The following is a 16,957-nucleotide window of genomic DNA, read 5'->3' as shown; positions in this document are numbered from 1 at the left end:
TAGTTCTGATAAGCATTACTCTCCCTTCTATGACTACACATCATAGGTACATACATACACCAAGCTGAATGTCTTAGCAATCCAAAAGCGAGATGTGATGGTCTGTTAACATTGATGCTTGACTAACTGTGCTACTCCGAGCAAATCACTTAACTCTCTGTGACTCAGTTTCTACACCACTGAAATCAAAGCTCTATGAATATTATTATTCTACAAGAGAAATGGGTTAAACACCTGAGCAGAATAATCACTTTATTTCAGCATAAAATTCACACTCCCAAGATTTATTCTCTACTGTTTAGTCTTTCCTAATGTCCATTCTGGAAGTATTTTCTTCCAAAATATTTTGGGAAGCATGCCACAACTCAGTTTCTGCAAGGTCAATGCAATCTATATATTCTATGTGTGAAAAGTTCACTTTTCTTACATTGTATAAATAATCATCCTGAAACCCATTCCAACTAGCGTGTTCACTATCCATTTTTGAAAGATAATACTGAATCTTTTAGTAATGTGATAGGAAGTTTCATACAATTCTGAGTTTATCTCAAATAGTGCTGTGAAAACACTCACACTGGAGAAAATAGAAACAGTTTACTGCTATTTTCATTTTATCTAATGAACACAAGGAAAGGCTCTGATCTCAGAAAGAAAAAGTCACAAGCTAGAGTCAGAAGAGGGCTATTTGTTACTAATTTTCAATAGCTACAGTTTAGCTAAGGACACTAAGCTGGAATGTCAAATTTATTTAAGACATTTAAACCTGTTCCATACAATGAGTGGCTATCTGCCATTGGGTTCATTATGGTGTTTCGCACATTATCACAGTAAGTTACAAGTAGGTAGGAATACACAGAATTGCGTGCTTACTAGCCAAGCCATGACACAGAAAGCTATTGGTGTTATATGACATTGAATTGTTGTTAATTCCGCAAAAGATCATGCTGGCAGTGACACGGGTCCCAGGCATCAAATCCCCAGATACTGGTTCATTTTGTTCAAGGCATCACACACGGTGTTCAAATCGCTGCGGAGGTCCTGCACGACATTTTCAATACTCCTGGTGTCCTTCAGAATTTCAATACTCTGAGTGTAGGGATTGAAGTAGACTGAGAAGGGACGGGTAATTGACTTTGCAAAGTCCCTGCAAAATAAACAGAACAGAGGAGAATATGAGATCAACCCTAACAGGTTCAGGAGACAGATATAAGGAAGGAACAGAACCAGCAAAATAAAAAGGCATGTTCTCTAGATGGAAGCAAAAGAAATTTACCTCATCTTTTCTTTGGCTTCTTCAAAACTTTCTGAAACAAAGTAGGCTTCCTGGAAGGTGGTGATAAGGCATTCCTGCAAGCAGGTTGTTTTGGGGTCAAAGGCTTTCACACACGCCTTGTCAGAAAGAGCATGCTGCAAAACACACCATGAAGCCCGTTAAAGTCCCTGACGAGACTGCCGAAGGGCCACCAGCTCACACTCCTCCAGAGCAGCTCCGTCCTGCCACAGAACTGCCCAGTTACTCATCCACCATGGCACGGGGGACTCTCCCCAAGGCAGGGGGAACGGACTGTGAAGGATTTGGAAGTCTGTTAGTAGCTGAGGGGGCAAAAAGGAGATAATGGTATTATTTTATTTACTATTAACCAAATTCACACTGAAGGACCGTTCGGAGCTGGAACCCCACAGAATGTGCATGCGTGCATGGTCATGTCAGGCTCTGTGACCCCACAGTCTGTAGCCTACCAGGCTCCTCTGTCCGTGGGATTTCCCAGGCAAGAGCACTGGAGTGGGTTGCCATTTCCTTCTCCAGGGGATCTTCCTGACCCAGGGACCAAAACTGCCTCTCCTGCATCTCCTGTACTGGCAGGCAGATTCTTTACCACCACATCACCTGGGAAGCCCAAGTCCACAGAAATGAAATTTTTAATCTATGCTATGAATAGAAACAGGAGAGAGAACAAATATGGTCTTAAATGTATTGCTATAAGCAACGGACTGGAGTTTCCCTTAAATGGCAGAAGTAATAATTACCTGCGTGGAGAGGTAATTGGGACTCCGACTGAACTATTTGTGGACTCATTGTAAGACATTTTGAGGCCAGGTACTAGGTATCAACAGAGGCTGGAGTGGGCCTGTATATTTGAGGATACATGCAAAGCATTCATTCACCTTCCCTCAAGCACAGCAGAGCAATATACAGCAGATAAATATTGCCAGGTGGGAAAAAAAAAAAGCTAATATTAATAGCTATACTTATGCTCAGAGCAGACATGACGGACACAGGAAAGCTAATGCAGGTACCCTGTGAACCATCATTAGCCCTGTTCAGTTCACTCCATGACTGGCACTAAGAACAGCAAGCAACAATGAATGATCGTATTCAAGATAAATCCAGTGATGCTAAAAGTCAGCACTCATTTCCTGCCACCTGCCTATTTATAGTCCCTGGATCTGCGGTTCTCACACAGAATGTGCCTAAGAGTCACTGAGGAGCTTGTAGAAAATGCAGAAACCCAGGCCTCAATTTTATTTGGAAGGTCTGGATAAATCCCAGAAGTCAGCATTTTAAAGGCATCCAAGGTGATTCAGACAGGTGGATATAAATTATATTTTGAGAAACACCCTTTTAGATTCCTTCCTTCTTAATTTAAATGATAAACTGGTTGGGAGAGAGAGGCAGAGAGAGAAAAGGTAGCAGAAACAGCCTTGAACCGAGAGTTAGAAAACCTATTTGCAGGGCAGGAACAGAGACGCAGACATGGAGATTGGACTTGTGGACACAGAGGGGGCGGAAAGGGTGGGATGACTTGGGAGGTTAGGATCGGCGTGTATACACCACCATGTGTGAAATAAATAGCTAGTGGGCAGCTGCTGGGTAGCACAGGGGCCTCAGCTTGATGCTCTGTGCTGACTCGGAGGGGTAGCATAGGGTGGGGAGATTCGAGGGATGCTCAGCAGGGAGGGATGTGTCTGTGTGTGTGTGTGTATGTGTGTGTGTGTGTATGTGTGTATAGTGAGAGAGCTGATTCACACTGTTGTACAGCAGAAATCAACTCAACACTGTAAAGCATTTACACTCCAATAAAATGGGCTTCCCTTGTAGCTCAGGTGGTAAAGAATCTGCCTGCAGTCCAGGAGACCCAGGTTCGATCCCTGGGTTGGGAAGATCCCCTGGAGAAGGAAATGGCAACCCACTCCAGTATCCTTGCCTGGAAAATCTCATGGACAGAGGGGCCTGGAGTGCTGCAGTCCATGGGATCACAAAGAGTCAGGCATGACTTAGCAACTAACACTTACTACTTAAAATAAGTAAATAAGAATAAGTGGTAAATTACAGAAAAAGAAAGAAAGAAAAGAAAACGTGGACTCTAGTCCAGGTGTTGCTGCTAACTGGATAAACTTGGCAGATGATTTCACCTCTCTGGACCCCCGTTTCCTGAGTGTCCATGAGAAGTCTGGGCTGGCTGATTTCTGAAGGCACTCTATTCCAGCCTCTAGTCCACCCAAAGCACTTCTCAATCTCTAACTGCTAAGGTTTTCCTGGAGAAACACTGAAAAACCTTTCCTGTTCAATATTCCTGCTGCATTCCCCCAACAATTTCACACTGCTTGGAATGATTTGTAGCCTTCTGTGAAGAAGGCTGTGGTTCCCTAAGTGTGAAAATACAATAGTGAACGCAAGGACTGACGGGTGAGAGAAAGGGCACACGGTCCTCCCTGGGGTGAGATTTGCTTTCCCGCCAAGGCCCATTGTCCAGATCAATGCAGGTGTGAATCAGGGAATGCAGAGGGCCCCATGGAGTGAACTAACTTTTTCTTGGCCCACAGAACCACTTCATCATATGTGCAAGGTCACTGCACCAGCACACGCATATCTGCTATACTCAGTGCAGTGCAGTAAACATCAGGGGATTCAGGGCTCCACATGACTAACAATTCTGTCCACATTTTCAAAACAACTTCACAGTTTCAAGAAACAAAATGTGCTTTGATGAGAGCTGTTGCTCCTCTTGGGGATGGTCTTGATCCGTGCCTCCTGTACAATATCATGAACCTTCGTCCATAGTTCATCAGGCACTCTGTCTATCAGATCTAGTCCCTTAAATCTATTTCTCACTTCCACTGTATAGTCATAAGGGATTTGATTTAGGTCATACATGACCTAAATCACTTTTCTCCACTTTCTTCAATTTAAGTCTGAATTTGGCAATAAGGAGTTCATGATCTGAGCCACAGTCAGCTCCTGGTCTTGTTTTTGCTGACTGTATGGAGCTTCTCCATCTTTGGCTGCAAAGAACATAATCAGTCTGATTTCGGTGTTGACCATCTGGTGATGTCCATGTGTAGAGTTTTCTCTCGTGTTGTTGGAAGAGGGTGTTTGCTGTGACCAATGTGTTCTCTTGGCAAAACTCTGTTAGCCTTTGCCCTGCTTCATTCTGTACTCCAAGGCCAAACTTGCCTGTTGCTCCAGGTGTTTCTTGACTTCCTACTTTTGCATTCCAGTCCCTTATAATGAAAAGGAGATCTTTTTGGGGTGTTAGTTCTAGAAGCTCTTGTAGGTCTTCATAGAATGGTTCAACTTCAGCTTCTTCAGTGTTACTGGTCAGGGTATAGGCTTGGATTACCATAATATTGAATGGTTTGACTTGGAAACGAACAGAAATCATCCTGTCATTTTTGAGACTGCATCCAAGTACTGCATTCTGGACTCTTGTTGACTATGATGGCTACTCCATTTCTTCTAAGGGATTCCTGCCCACAGTAGTAGATATAATGGTCATCTGAGTTAAATTCACCCATTCCAGTCCATCTTAGTTCACTGATTCCTAGAATGTCGATGTTCACTCTTGCCATCTCCTGTTTGACCACTTCCAATTTGCCTTGATTCATGGACCTGACATTCCAGGTTCCTATGCAATATTGCTCTTTACAGCATCGGACCTTGCTTCTCACCAGTCCCATCCACAACTCGGTGTTGTTTTTGCTTTGGCTGCATCCCTTCATTCTTTATGGAGCTATTTCTCCACTGATCTCCATCCTAAAGGAGATCAGTCCTGGATGTTCATTGGTAGGACTGATTTTGAAGCTGAAACTCCAATAGTTTGGCCACCTGATGCAAAGAGCTGACTCATTTGAAAAGACCCTGGTGCTGGGAAAGATTGAGGGCAGGAGGAGAAGGGGATGACAGAGAATGAAATGGTTGGATGGCATCACCGACTCAATGGACATGGGTTTGGGTGGACTCCGGGAGTTGGTGATGGACAGGGATGCCTGGCGTACTGCGGTTCATGGGGTTGCAGAGTCAGACATGACTGAGCAACTGAACTGAACTGAACTGTTGCTCCTCTGCAAAGAATAGGCCTCCTATTGGTTCCCCATGACTTTTGGAACTAGAAGTTGCTTCCTTTGCAGCCATACACTCTGCGTGCATTTTATTTAGTATGTTGCTCTATCTGTCCATTTATCCATCAGTACATACAAACAGGAAGACAGTGCCTGACTTAGTGCCCCTGATGTCTGCATGTTCTCACTCTCTCACTGAGGGGCACAGGCAGAGAGGGAGCAGAACAGGCTGTATGAACGTTCAGGGCACGGCTCCCTCAGGGCTCCCTGCTGAGCCAGACTTCTCACCGGGCCAAGGACAAGCAAGGCAAGAGGAGGAAACTTATCCACCTAGGTCTGCAATGTGACAGACCTTGGCTGCGACAGGACAGTAGCACCTTTAGCAGTCACCATGTGTAGAGGATGCCTCTGGTATATAATAACAGAAACCAAAATTAGTGTAGCTTTAGAAAAATGTATCATATGATACTTCTACTAGATATGCAAATGAGCTCATTTTGTCATTTTAACAGATAAATGAGATAAGAGTGGACTAAGAAAAAACCCAAAGGGCAAAGTGCTCTGCCTTTAAGAAAAGTCAGTGTATTCACAGCATATGATGTGAAGCAAAGACCATTACATAATATATCTCACACTTGACCAATGCAATCATCAAAAGGACAGTTGGAAGTCCATTGTTCTAAGCTCTCAACAATGCAGTCTATCCTCAAGATCCTGCTGCATCCAACAGCTGGTTATATGCTGGCGACCGCTCCATCCATGGAGTATGAGACCAGTGCTACCCCTTGGCTGTTAAAAATATAGGGATGATAATGGTACCCAAGGATTAGCCTGGAGAATGAAGAGTCTAGAGCTGGGGAAATAGCCGCTGAGTGAGGCCAACACAGGAGGTGGCGATCACACCAGTAAGTGTCTCACTTACTGGTGGGAAGTTCTTCTGCGCAATGACGGCCAGGAACATCCATGCAGCCCATGAAGGGGCCCTGCTTCTGAAAACTAAAGCACAGCTCAAGGGTTATAGAATATCGTTCATGTCTCCACTGGTTCCACTGGTCAGCGGAGCAAAGCCCTACTGAGTTTGCTTCTCAACTCCTACCCACGTCTCTCTGTAAGCTACCTTGGTTTTAGGGAACAAGTTTCACACTCTCTCCTCTGTGTCCAGAGTTGATTCTCTGTAAACATACAACCAAACTGCTTGATGTCCCCAGGGAGCTCTGTGGTGAATCCTTTCCAAAGTGTTAAGAGTCTGATATCCTGAAGTCTGCAAAAATTAATCCAATTTCCTGCAGAGAGAGGCTTTCTAATGCTGAGAGAATCTGGCTGAGAGCTTTTTACTCTGAAGCCATTTTTAAAGTGCAGGAATGCTTAAGAATCACCTGCTCTCATCTACATACTCTCTAAAAGGGCTGTTTTGGATTTATCCACAGGGCAAAAGGCAAGGACACAGGACTAGGAACCAGGAGACCTGGATTCTAAACATAGCTGTTCCAAAGGTTTACCAGATGAGTGAAAATTCCCCAGGTTAGGATGCAATTTCCTCTTTGAGAAACTGCAAAGATTATGTATCTACCTGAACTCTAAAGCTCTTCTTGCAATACAGTTCTAACAGGGCCTGCAATACACAGGGCTTCCCTGCTGGTTCAGATGGTAAAGAAACTGACTGCAATGCGAGGAAACTGGGTTCCATCTCTGGGTCAGGTAAATACACAGCCCTCAGTCCACGGCTCCCTCCCTCCACCCCAACCTGCATAAATTCACCATAGAACCTTTCCCACTGGGCCTGGGTATGGTCTTCCCTCCCTCCCCAACAGAGATGGCCATTACCAATTAATTGACTTTTTAGTGCATGAATTTAAGGCTTTTTTTTGCCTGTTCCAGTCTTTTAAATAGAAATTTCTGTTCAGCATCAAAATTTCTCAGAGTTGTTCCACCTCTGTAAGCCTATTCCAGTGTTCATCTGGAAAACGGGAATAGTTACAGTGTCTATAAGCCGGGAATGTGGTAAGGATTAAATGAGAAAATGCATGCAAAGTGTCGGGCAAGTGGGAAGCGCTCTGTAAATCTGGTTATCATGGCTGCTTCAGGCTCCCGGTGATGCCTGGTGTACACATCCACTGAGCCATGCCTTCCTTCACTGGGGCAACTCTGCTGGAACCATCGAGAAAGAAGGATGGCCCTAGCTATGAGACTGCCAGTTCCTAGACTGCAACAGTGCCGGGCCTGAATTTATCAGTTTAAAATCTTCCTTCCTCCCAGCCACCTGCACCTGCCTTTGCAATAACACGGAGTTATTATCTCAGTTCTTCTAGATGTCAACCTGTGATCCTCACTCTCTATATTAGGACTGGTTAAACTTGGGGAAAAACTCAAGTGTGAAGTCTAGGTAGTTTGGGCCCTAGATCCTAAATAAAAACTTACAAACACCCTTACATTCACACTACAATCATCTTTTCCTACATCAGAACAACAAACACACACGTTTGTATAATAAGTGTGTGTGCATGTCTGTATTTTCTGAACCTCCCTCAAATGTTTTTCCTTCTAACCGAGCACAGCATGGTCACAACATCCCTGCTGCCAAACCGGGTGATGATGGTATCACTCATTTTTCATCAGTGATGTTGAAAGTTTCAACAGTTTGAACAAGATTCCGGGGGCAGGAGGGGATGTTGGGACAAACTCCCTCAACAAGAAATCCCTGTGCAAAAGCCAAAGACCCTTCTCCAGCGCCCATTGTCTGATCTTTGCTCTGTTCTTACTAACAGTGCTGCTTCGGGAAAGGAAGGGGTGGGAAGAAGGGAGCTAGGAGCCATCTGAACCCAGTACAGGTGGAGCAGCTCAGAGGCTGTCGGAGTCCTAACTCCAGCCACCCCGCCAACACACTGCAAGACCTCAGGGAACACGCGGGGGCCCTGGGCCGCCTCCATAGCCTGGCCGTGATGGCCAGCCTCTGACCACCTCACAGAGCTGCTGCAAGTGGCTGTAAACACAAATGATTGTAGTAAATATAAAACTGTTATGGAAATGCTGATAAACAGCTACATAAAAGCAGAGCCATAAATTCACCATGCAAGGATATCCTAAAACTAGAGCCAAAATATAATAATCAGTAAATTTTCAAAAACCACCAGCTTTATCAAAACTTGAAAAGCAGAACAAATGTATTTGTTTGTAATATTCCAGCGACTCTTATGAGGTAGATGCTAAGGCCATTTGCCAAAAAAATATAATCTCTGCCCTTAAGGAAACAAAGAACTAGATTATGCTCTTACCTGTAAAAGGCAAGGAGAAACTACCTTTCATTTTTGAGATGGATTACGATGGTTGGATGGTATCACAAGTCAGTGGACATGATTTTGAGCAAATTTCAGGGGATAGTGAAGGACAGGGAAGCCTGGCGTGCTGCAGTTCACGGGGTCGCAAAGAGTCAGACACGACTTAACGACGAAATAACAGCAAACTTTCTGAGATAAGACTCAGCCAATTCATCAACTAGCAAGCAGTCCTTTACCCGCTAACAAGAACAAACCGCGCTGTTGCTTCTCCAGGAGGACTGGATTCAGCAAAGACCCATATCCATACCTTTGTTAGATTTTACCCCCTTTAGGCACAAACTTTCTTGGAAACTGAGACTTTCAGTTTTGAGTTTTTTGAGTAAAATAAGTGAAGGAGTGAATGAATAATAAATTTTTTAAATGACAATCATACAGTTAAGTCAACTCTGAGATAGAAAAAGACTAGAAAAAGGACAGAAACATGCTAGACTGTGAGTGAATAGCAAGAATTATCCCATTTTCAACCTTTTGTAAAGTCAGTTTTCCAGATGATCTAGCTCATTATTAACTGCTCCCCACAGTGATGAAGGTTTAGAAAGGTCCTTCCCAAATACACTTCTGGAATTCCAAAAAGCGCATCACAGAAAAAATGATTCGAACAAGAGAGGGAGAGCAGTCATTGCTGAGATGTTTTTGATATTCTTTATAGTTAGCAGATGTATGGTAGTTTTTATAAGCATTTCCGTATTTATTTCCCTTATATCTTCAAAGATAAAAAATAAGCATTGTCAAAAAATAAGAAGGAAAAATGAAAGATATCCTTCAAACTACAGAGACACTGCTTGGAAGTACTTGGACAACTCTGAAGTGCAACATTTATTCCTGAAAACTGAGCCTCTTAAAGTACACATTCTAAAATGTACTCAGTTCAAGAAAAGACGAATTGTGGAGAGTTCTGTAAAAGTTAGAAGGACTACACCAAAACTTCTGACAACTTATCCGGAACCTACAAATGGACTATAATTGGAACAGCAAAAGCAGAGTTTACCGCAAAAGGTAGCCACATTCAAAACTGCAGTAATAGGCGGGCTTATACAGAAATCATTATAATGCTGTTAATAAAGTTATCCCCACCTGGGCTCAACACTATCATCTGTTCATTCAAATAAAAGTTGAACAGATGTATTCACAAGTGCTGTGAAAGGGCCCTAGACACTCAGGCCAAGGTGAGCAGGGATGGGGTAAAGGGTAGGGCAAAGCTAAGACGCTAGGGAAAGCTCTTGTGTTATGTATTCTCTGCGAACAGTCAGAAGACATTTCAGAGAGAAAGAATTTCTGAGTTGTAAAAATGGTCCAAAGTAGCAATCATTGGGATGTTGGAGTGTTGAAATATGGGAATGGAAGAATGCTAATGATCAGAGCTGATGGACCAGAACAAGAAGATTCACGGCAGACAATGCCCTTCAGTGTCCGTGTTTCTGGCTGATTTCCATTTCCAGATGACTCGATCCGTACCAACAGGAACAAAAACAACAGATTCACCCCAGTGCTGCCTACACATGCCTCATTAACCAGACCAGAGGACCCTGTCAAAAGTTGGGGCAATAAGAGATTGGTTTCCTTTTTTCATTCTGGTGTCATTTGTAAGCCCTCTGAGAAGAATGTAAATAGATATAACTCAAGAGCTACATCATTTTCTGACTAATTCTTTTTTCTAGGAAATCAAGAAAGAGTTTATAGGAGGCATGGGTCACACAGGGAGATGACGTCATGCTATGGCTGTGAGCTTTGAGATTAACCCCAAATGAACTTTTTTGGTGTTGAAAATTTAGAAAAACAAAATTTTCACCACATCACATCAGGCCTTTGTTATGTTGAATATTATCATCTGTTCCAGAGAGGCCTAGCCTCACAGCTCCCGTAACGGGCCAGGCTCCGAGGAGGGGACGCTCACGCCGTGGTCAGCGGGCTGATCCAGCATCTCACCTCTCTTCCCCACTCCTCCCGAGCCAGCCTTCGCTCTCCTCCAGAGTCCGCATGGGCAGCAGCACCTCGTCAGGAAGGCCCAGGCGCGGCCGAAAATGTGACGGGTTTTGTCACTGTCTGTGTTACCTCGGTCATTCGTCTCCTGCGCTAGAATGTCACCTGCCTTTAACAGGGATCCCAGGCGGCGGGCTCAGGTCCTGGAGCTCACACCGCCTGGACTCGGGACCACCTCCGACACTTACTGGCTGTGGGACCATAGACACGCTCCTTACTGTCCTTCACACCTCAGTTCCTTACCTGTGAGGACGATGTTACTTATCCTACTGGGTTGCTAGGAGAATCAAGTGGGTTAACGTGTTGCACCTAAAATTCTAAGGTTTACTGAACTGTCTTTTGAGACAGCTGTTATCTTCTTCATACTCTTATTCTTCATCATGACTATTTGTCTTTGTACCCTCACTGCCTGGCACAAGTACGTGGTGCATAGTAGGTGCTCAACTAAATATCTGAGAATTGAATGAAGTCATAAAGTGAGTGGACTCAATAAAACTACAGCTAAATTGCATCTTTCAAAAGTACAAACATCTGAAAAGCTCTAGTAAACATATATATCCCAGGATAATAAATATCCTGTAAGGATAACGAATATCAATATTCAAAATAAAAACCCTAGGACTGTCCATAATCCTGACCTCAGTCTGAGTAATCAAAGAAAGATTAAATTATTTTCAGTACCATTTCCAGATTAGATATCACAATGCATTCTAAACTCATCAAAACTTGCTATCCCCCAGTGGTATACAGATAGAAATTCTTAATTCACTGGAATAGTTAAATGATCAGAATGTCCCAGACCTCAGCATTTCTGAACAAATTATTCTACTGTATTTTAAAGCAAAAAAAAAAAATATATATATATATATATACACACACACATATATACACACCATCCATTGGACATCACTGCTCGTGTTAGATACCTCTCTGAACACTTGTACATTTAAGTGTTTTTTTCTTAATTGTACATGCCCATAACTATTTTAATTTACATCAGTTGTGAAGAAGCTAAAATCAGCTCAAATTCCCCTTTGGAAAGTAGATGGTAGGGAATCCATGGGTGCTATGGGGGTGACAGAACTGAGAGTAGCCAAGCCACCCTCACAAAGACATCTTATATCAGTAGGGTCCCTGCTAGCTCAGTGCACACTTTACAGCACCAGACTGAGGCTGGTCATTTGTTACCCAACATCTGAGCATACACTTGTCACTCCTGTTGGTTCAGGCACATGGCTGCTCATCCATTTGAGTCACACCACAAACCCAGAAAGGCATGACCCATTTTCCAAAGTGTAAAAAGTTAGGTCAGCACCCACATATGAGGTGCCAAGTCCTCTGTACTAAATATTTATGGGGTATCTGTGAGTAGAGAGGCTCAGACAGATGGATCAATATTTTCTGTGACCTTGAACCAGTTTGCTTGGGAAGGATATTTTGCTCACAGCTTCATACCTTTAATTCTCCAATGGAGGAAAGCAGTCCAGCGCCATATGCCCGCAGCTGCCCTTCTTGTTTGCAAAGGCCAAACTCAATCGTGAAGAAATAGCACTGCAAAAAAAAATTTTTAATGGACACACATCCAGTGAACTGGGCAGCAAATTCTTCTGTAAAATAAAAGGGCACCAAAATAAAATGGCGCTGCGCATACTTTCTTCAGCACTGTCACTGTAAATGAATTTGAATCCAGATTTATTGACATCATTCTCTTGCCTAATAATCCCTCCCTAGGTTAAAGGTATACGGGAAAAGCATTAACTGCTAAGAGTCTTATTTTTCCTAGATTCAGAAACCCTATGAGTCAAATCATATCCCTTGCAATGATTTTAAAATTTTTTTAAAAACAGATTTATAAAAAATGAATCTGTCACAGTGATAATGTCATAAGAACATGCTACTATATTTCCTAAGTTGTGGTTCAGTAACATAAATAAATCTGTGTAAATGTGGAAAAATAACTTGAAATTCAATCATCCCAAACTGGTTTTTACAGTTGGTTTACTCATTGAGCAAACGTTTGCTGAGTTCCTACTATGTGCCAGTGCTTGTAAAGAATTGTGGTGAAGACACCAGCAGAGTCCAAGAAAACAAGTGTGTGCCTACCAAATCACCATTTTCGTAGCAAAAGCTCACACGGATGCCAACGTGTGCACTTATATGTGTGCACACATGTTAAATCACTTCAGTCGTGTCTGACTCTTTGCGACCACGTGGAATGTAGCCCACCAGGCTCCTCTGTCCATGGAATTCCCCAGGCAAGAATCCTGGAGTGGGCTGCCATTTCCTTCTCCAGAGGATCTTCCCGATCCAGGGATCAAACCCATGTCTCCTGTACTGGCAGGCAGATTCTTTACCACTGAGCCACCTGGGAAGCCCACATATTTACACACGAATACATTAAACATATATGGTAAGAACCATTTCATTGACCAATGTTTTAACTTCATCACCTACTGCAGTTTCCCCAAGATACTAAAATCTACACTTACTTCTGTTAAGTTCCTACAAAATCAACCTAGATAAACAGAAATCTCTGTACAACCAAATGACTCACCATGCTCTTGAGAGGAGCTGCAGTTACATTATTTTTGCTCTGAAAGTAAAGTAAGAGGCTGACAATGAGCAATAAAAAAAAATGCATCAAATTAACACTGTCCTGTATCATTGATGATGGAGCAATGAAGGTGCTGAGAAAGAGAATTTAAACCCCCTGAAAGGGGGCAGAAAATCATAATTATTTCTAGCCTATGGCAGTTTGCTGTATTTTTATTTGGAGGTTAAGATGTCCCTTGGCTCCCAAGCATTTTATATTTTTATTACATGTGGATGACCTCTGAATTTGAATGGCCAATATGCTGGAGCCCTGGACTGCACCTAAAGGACTGGTCATTCCAGGTCACAGTGCTGAACCTCTGGAGGCAAAACTTACTTTCCTGACTTATCTCCCCAAGAAGCTAAAATCACAGCCCTTCCTACCTCGTCACCACCCACAGCACCTACCAGCCTCCTCCTTCCCCTGTTCTGACTGGGCTTTCTTTCCAATCACATCACTTTTTGACATGGATTTTCATTTGTGTATGAAGTGTACTGCTTGTCATCTGTTTCCCCCACGACATCATCAGCTCCATGAGAGCGGCATCCCTGTCTGTTCATCTAGAGCAGAGGTTCCCAATCTCAGCAGGACTGACGCGTCAGGATGGCTAGCTCTGTGTTCTGGGGGGGCTGTTCTGTATATTGCAGGATGCTCAGCAGCATCCCTGGCCTCTGTTCCCAGTGGTCCTCTGATGCCAGTAGCACCCCTACCCCGTTTGCAACAACCAATAATGTCTCTAGACATTGAGTAATGTTCCCAGGAGGTCAAAATTGCTCCTGGCTGAGAAAACTGACATAGAATAGTGTCAGAAACATGAATAGTTGGTGAATAAATAAACAAATAGTGAGTGAATTATGTCTAAATTAGGCTTATTGTAAGGCAGCAGAATCTAAAGGAAAGAAACACACGAGGAGACCCGAGTCTTATACTCATTTCTAATTGGCTATGTGACCACAACCTCTCTGGGCTGTAGTTTTCCTGCCTGTGACATCCATCCATTCATTCATCTACTTATTCTACAAACACTCTGACAAACCTGTGCATGCCAAACTCTGCTCCAGCAGGGAACAAGGGAACAAGGTACCCCATCCCACAAAGCAGGTACGCCACATGGGTGAGATGAAGAAAACAAAATCAACATACAGGGGACTTCCCTGATGGTCCAGTGGTTAAGAACCCCCCTTGCAATTCAGGGGATATAGGTTCGATTCCTGGTTGGGGACCTAATATCCCACGTGGAGCAACTAAGCTCATGCACTATAACTGTTGAGCCCACTCACCACAACTGGAGAATCCACTTGCCGCCAATGAAAGATCTCACATGAGGTGACTGAGACCAAATGCAGAATATAAATAAATAAATAAAATATTAAAAATATGTTAGAGGATAATGTCGGGTAAAATCTGCTATATAAATCATACAATCATGTAACATCAGATATCAAGCAGAGGATATGGCTGTTTTAGATGGAGGGGTCAGGAAAGGCCTCCCTGCAGGAGGGATGTTTAAGCTGCAACTTGCTTGCAAGTGGCCCTTTCTCTAGGATATGAAAAAGCCAGTTGTATAAAGACCTAGGAGAAAGAGTGTTCCCAATAAACAGCCAGTGCAAAGGGCCTGAGGCAGAGATATACCTGTATTTCCAAGGGTGTCAGGAAGCTATTGGAAGGTCTGAGGCAGAAGAAAGATGTGTTCTGATTTCCTTTTCCAAAGATCATGTTGGTGTTGGGTAAAGAATAGCCTGTAGGGAGGCAACAGTGGAAGCAGAGAGACGAGCTGGAAGGCAGTTGCAGACAAGAGACAAAGGTGGAAGCCACTTAGAGCTTGACTTTGGCAGGGGTAGCAGGAGGGCGGGAGAAGTCAGTGTCACAGAGGCCTCAGGAGAAGATCCCAAACAAGAGATGTTGAGATGCGTCATGAGAAGAATCAAGATAAAAGGATGTAATGAACAGCATAGGAAATACAGTCAATAACACTGTAATAACTTTGTATGCTGGCATATGGTAATTAGACTTGTGATGATCACGTTGTAACACATAGAAACACTGAATCATTACATTGTATATATGAAACTAATATAAAACTGTAAGTCAAATACACTTCAATTGCAAAGGAGAAAGAATAGTTAAAATACAGTCCTCAAGTGAGTCCTCAAAAATCTTTGCACAACCCTGGGCACAATGGCAATGTGATCACACAGTCATAGAATGGGAGGACTGGAAGTTCAGCCTCTTTAACAAAAGGAAAACTCAAGTTTAAGGAGATGAAGTGATTTATCCTGGATCAGTCTAGATGGTGATATTTAACAGATCCAGAGCTCAGTGTTTTACGAGCTCAACATCTGTCACATTTTAAAGTTTCCAGGTAAAAGATTAATAGATGCACGATTTTCCCTTACAACCAGAAAAAAAAAATAAATGGGGAAATGAAAGGCTAAATCAGGAAAACTAGAATCTCATGACATCTTCTTAGTATGTTTTTGGCTTATTTCTCTAATTTATGCTGCATCTATAGCGCATGATGTGAAATCCTTGGAGTCTTAACATTAACTACAGAAGAGTTTGTGAAAACAAAATAAAAATGTGGAGCCAGCTACAGGAGCACTGAGGTCAGCCTGTAACAAGCATTTTTAATTTTCTGTACACTACATCAGTGCATACATAATCCATCGTCATGATCATGGTTTACCAAACCATGATTATGGTTTACTCTGGTTTACCAAAGTAGACTGAGAGCGCCCCTGAGAAAATCTGGTCCACCATCCACATGGTTTTCACATAGACCTGGCATCCCAGTCTAGCACGAGGCAGGAACTGAAAGGTCTGCATCAACTCACCTAAAAATTCTAAGCTACATCTGTCAGTGTGTCTTTGGTCCCTGTGCTTCTAGAATTGGGGTAGCCTCAGAGGAAAGAACCCCTGAGTTTCTTCCTCCTTGTTGCTTAGATCGCTGTCTGGCCCCACCGCTTATCTGGGAATCCTTCCAGAAACTCTGACGTTACACAGTTCCATCTGCTCATTCCCTGTCTGCCTTTTCCTCTGGCTTCCTGCTCTCCTCGACCAAGGAATGAGCCTAGATGCAGCTTCTGCAGCCTTGCTCGCTAGCTTTCCGTCTGCAGCTCCTTGCTGGCCAACAGACAAAGAGGAAGGGTCAAATGTGCCTGAAGCTGAGATGTTGGTAACATTTGAATTATGGACTTGCTCAGGGTAATTTTTCTCTTTCTGTTTCTAACGCCTCAAAATTCATTAGGTGGAGATCTCAAAATGCAGAAGACCCTGAGCACATCACCAGTGAGGAGAAGAGGGCAACGACACATGTCTTCTGCCTAGTGGTTTTTTTCTTTTTTGTGGCCAAGCCATACGGCACGTGGGAGCTTAGTTCCCCTACCAGGAATCGAACCTGCTCCCCTGCATTGGAAGCGTGTAGTCTGAACCGCTGGACCACTGGGGAAGCCCCTGCCTGTGTTTTAAATGCAAAGCTGATTTAGAGTTGGACTGGATGACCCCTGGGTACCCTTCAGAATTCAAGGGTAGCTAATTGCTTCTTGAAACTTAAGGAACTAGAATTTGTTTTCCTCAGCGCACTCACCAGATGAGGATCTGTAATATATTCCCTAGAGACTTACCAAATAAATATCCTACCTATTATTAAAAAAGCAAAAACTGCACCCTGAAAGAACTCCTGTAAAAGAGAGAATGGCAGAGTCTTGGC

The 16,957-nt window shown here is 43.2% G+C and overlaps 1 protein-coding gene across 1 annotated transcript in view; it reads right to left on the bottom strand.

The window, feature by feature from the left end:
* Positions 1-731: 731 nt before the first annotated feature.
* The window catches only part of TPH2 (tryptophan hydroxylase 2), a 100,707-nt gene continuing 84,481 nt past the window's right edge, over positions 732-16,957 (bottom strand). Inside the window, exons 9-11 of the mRNA XM_069584016.1 lie at positions 12,111-12,206; positions 1,274-1,407; positions 732-1,144 (exon numbers count right to left, since the gene is read on the bottom strand). Of these exons, the coding sequence (XP_069440117.1) occupies positions 970-1,144; positions 1,274-1,407; positions 12,111-12,206 (405 nt within the window). The 3' untranslated portion in view covers positions 732-969. The remainder of the gene's footprint in view (positions 1,145-1,273; positions 1,408-12,110; positions 12,207-16,957) is intronic.

The sequence above is a fragment of the Ovis canadensis genome, chromosome 3 (genome assembly GCF_042477335.2).
Source record: "Ovis canadensis isolate MfBH-ARS-UI-01 breed Bighorn chromosome 3, ARS-UI_OviCan_v2, whole genome shotgun sequence".
NCBI classification, from domain to species: domain Eukaryota; kingdom Metazoa; phylum Chordata; class Mammalia; order Artiodactyla; family Bovidae; genus Ovis; species Ovis canadensis.
This window is presented reverse-complemented; position numbering and strand designations above follow the sequence as displayed.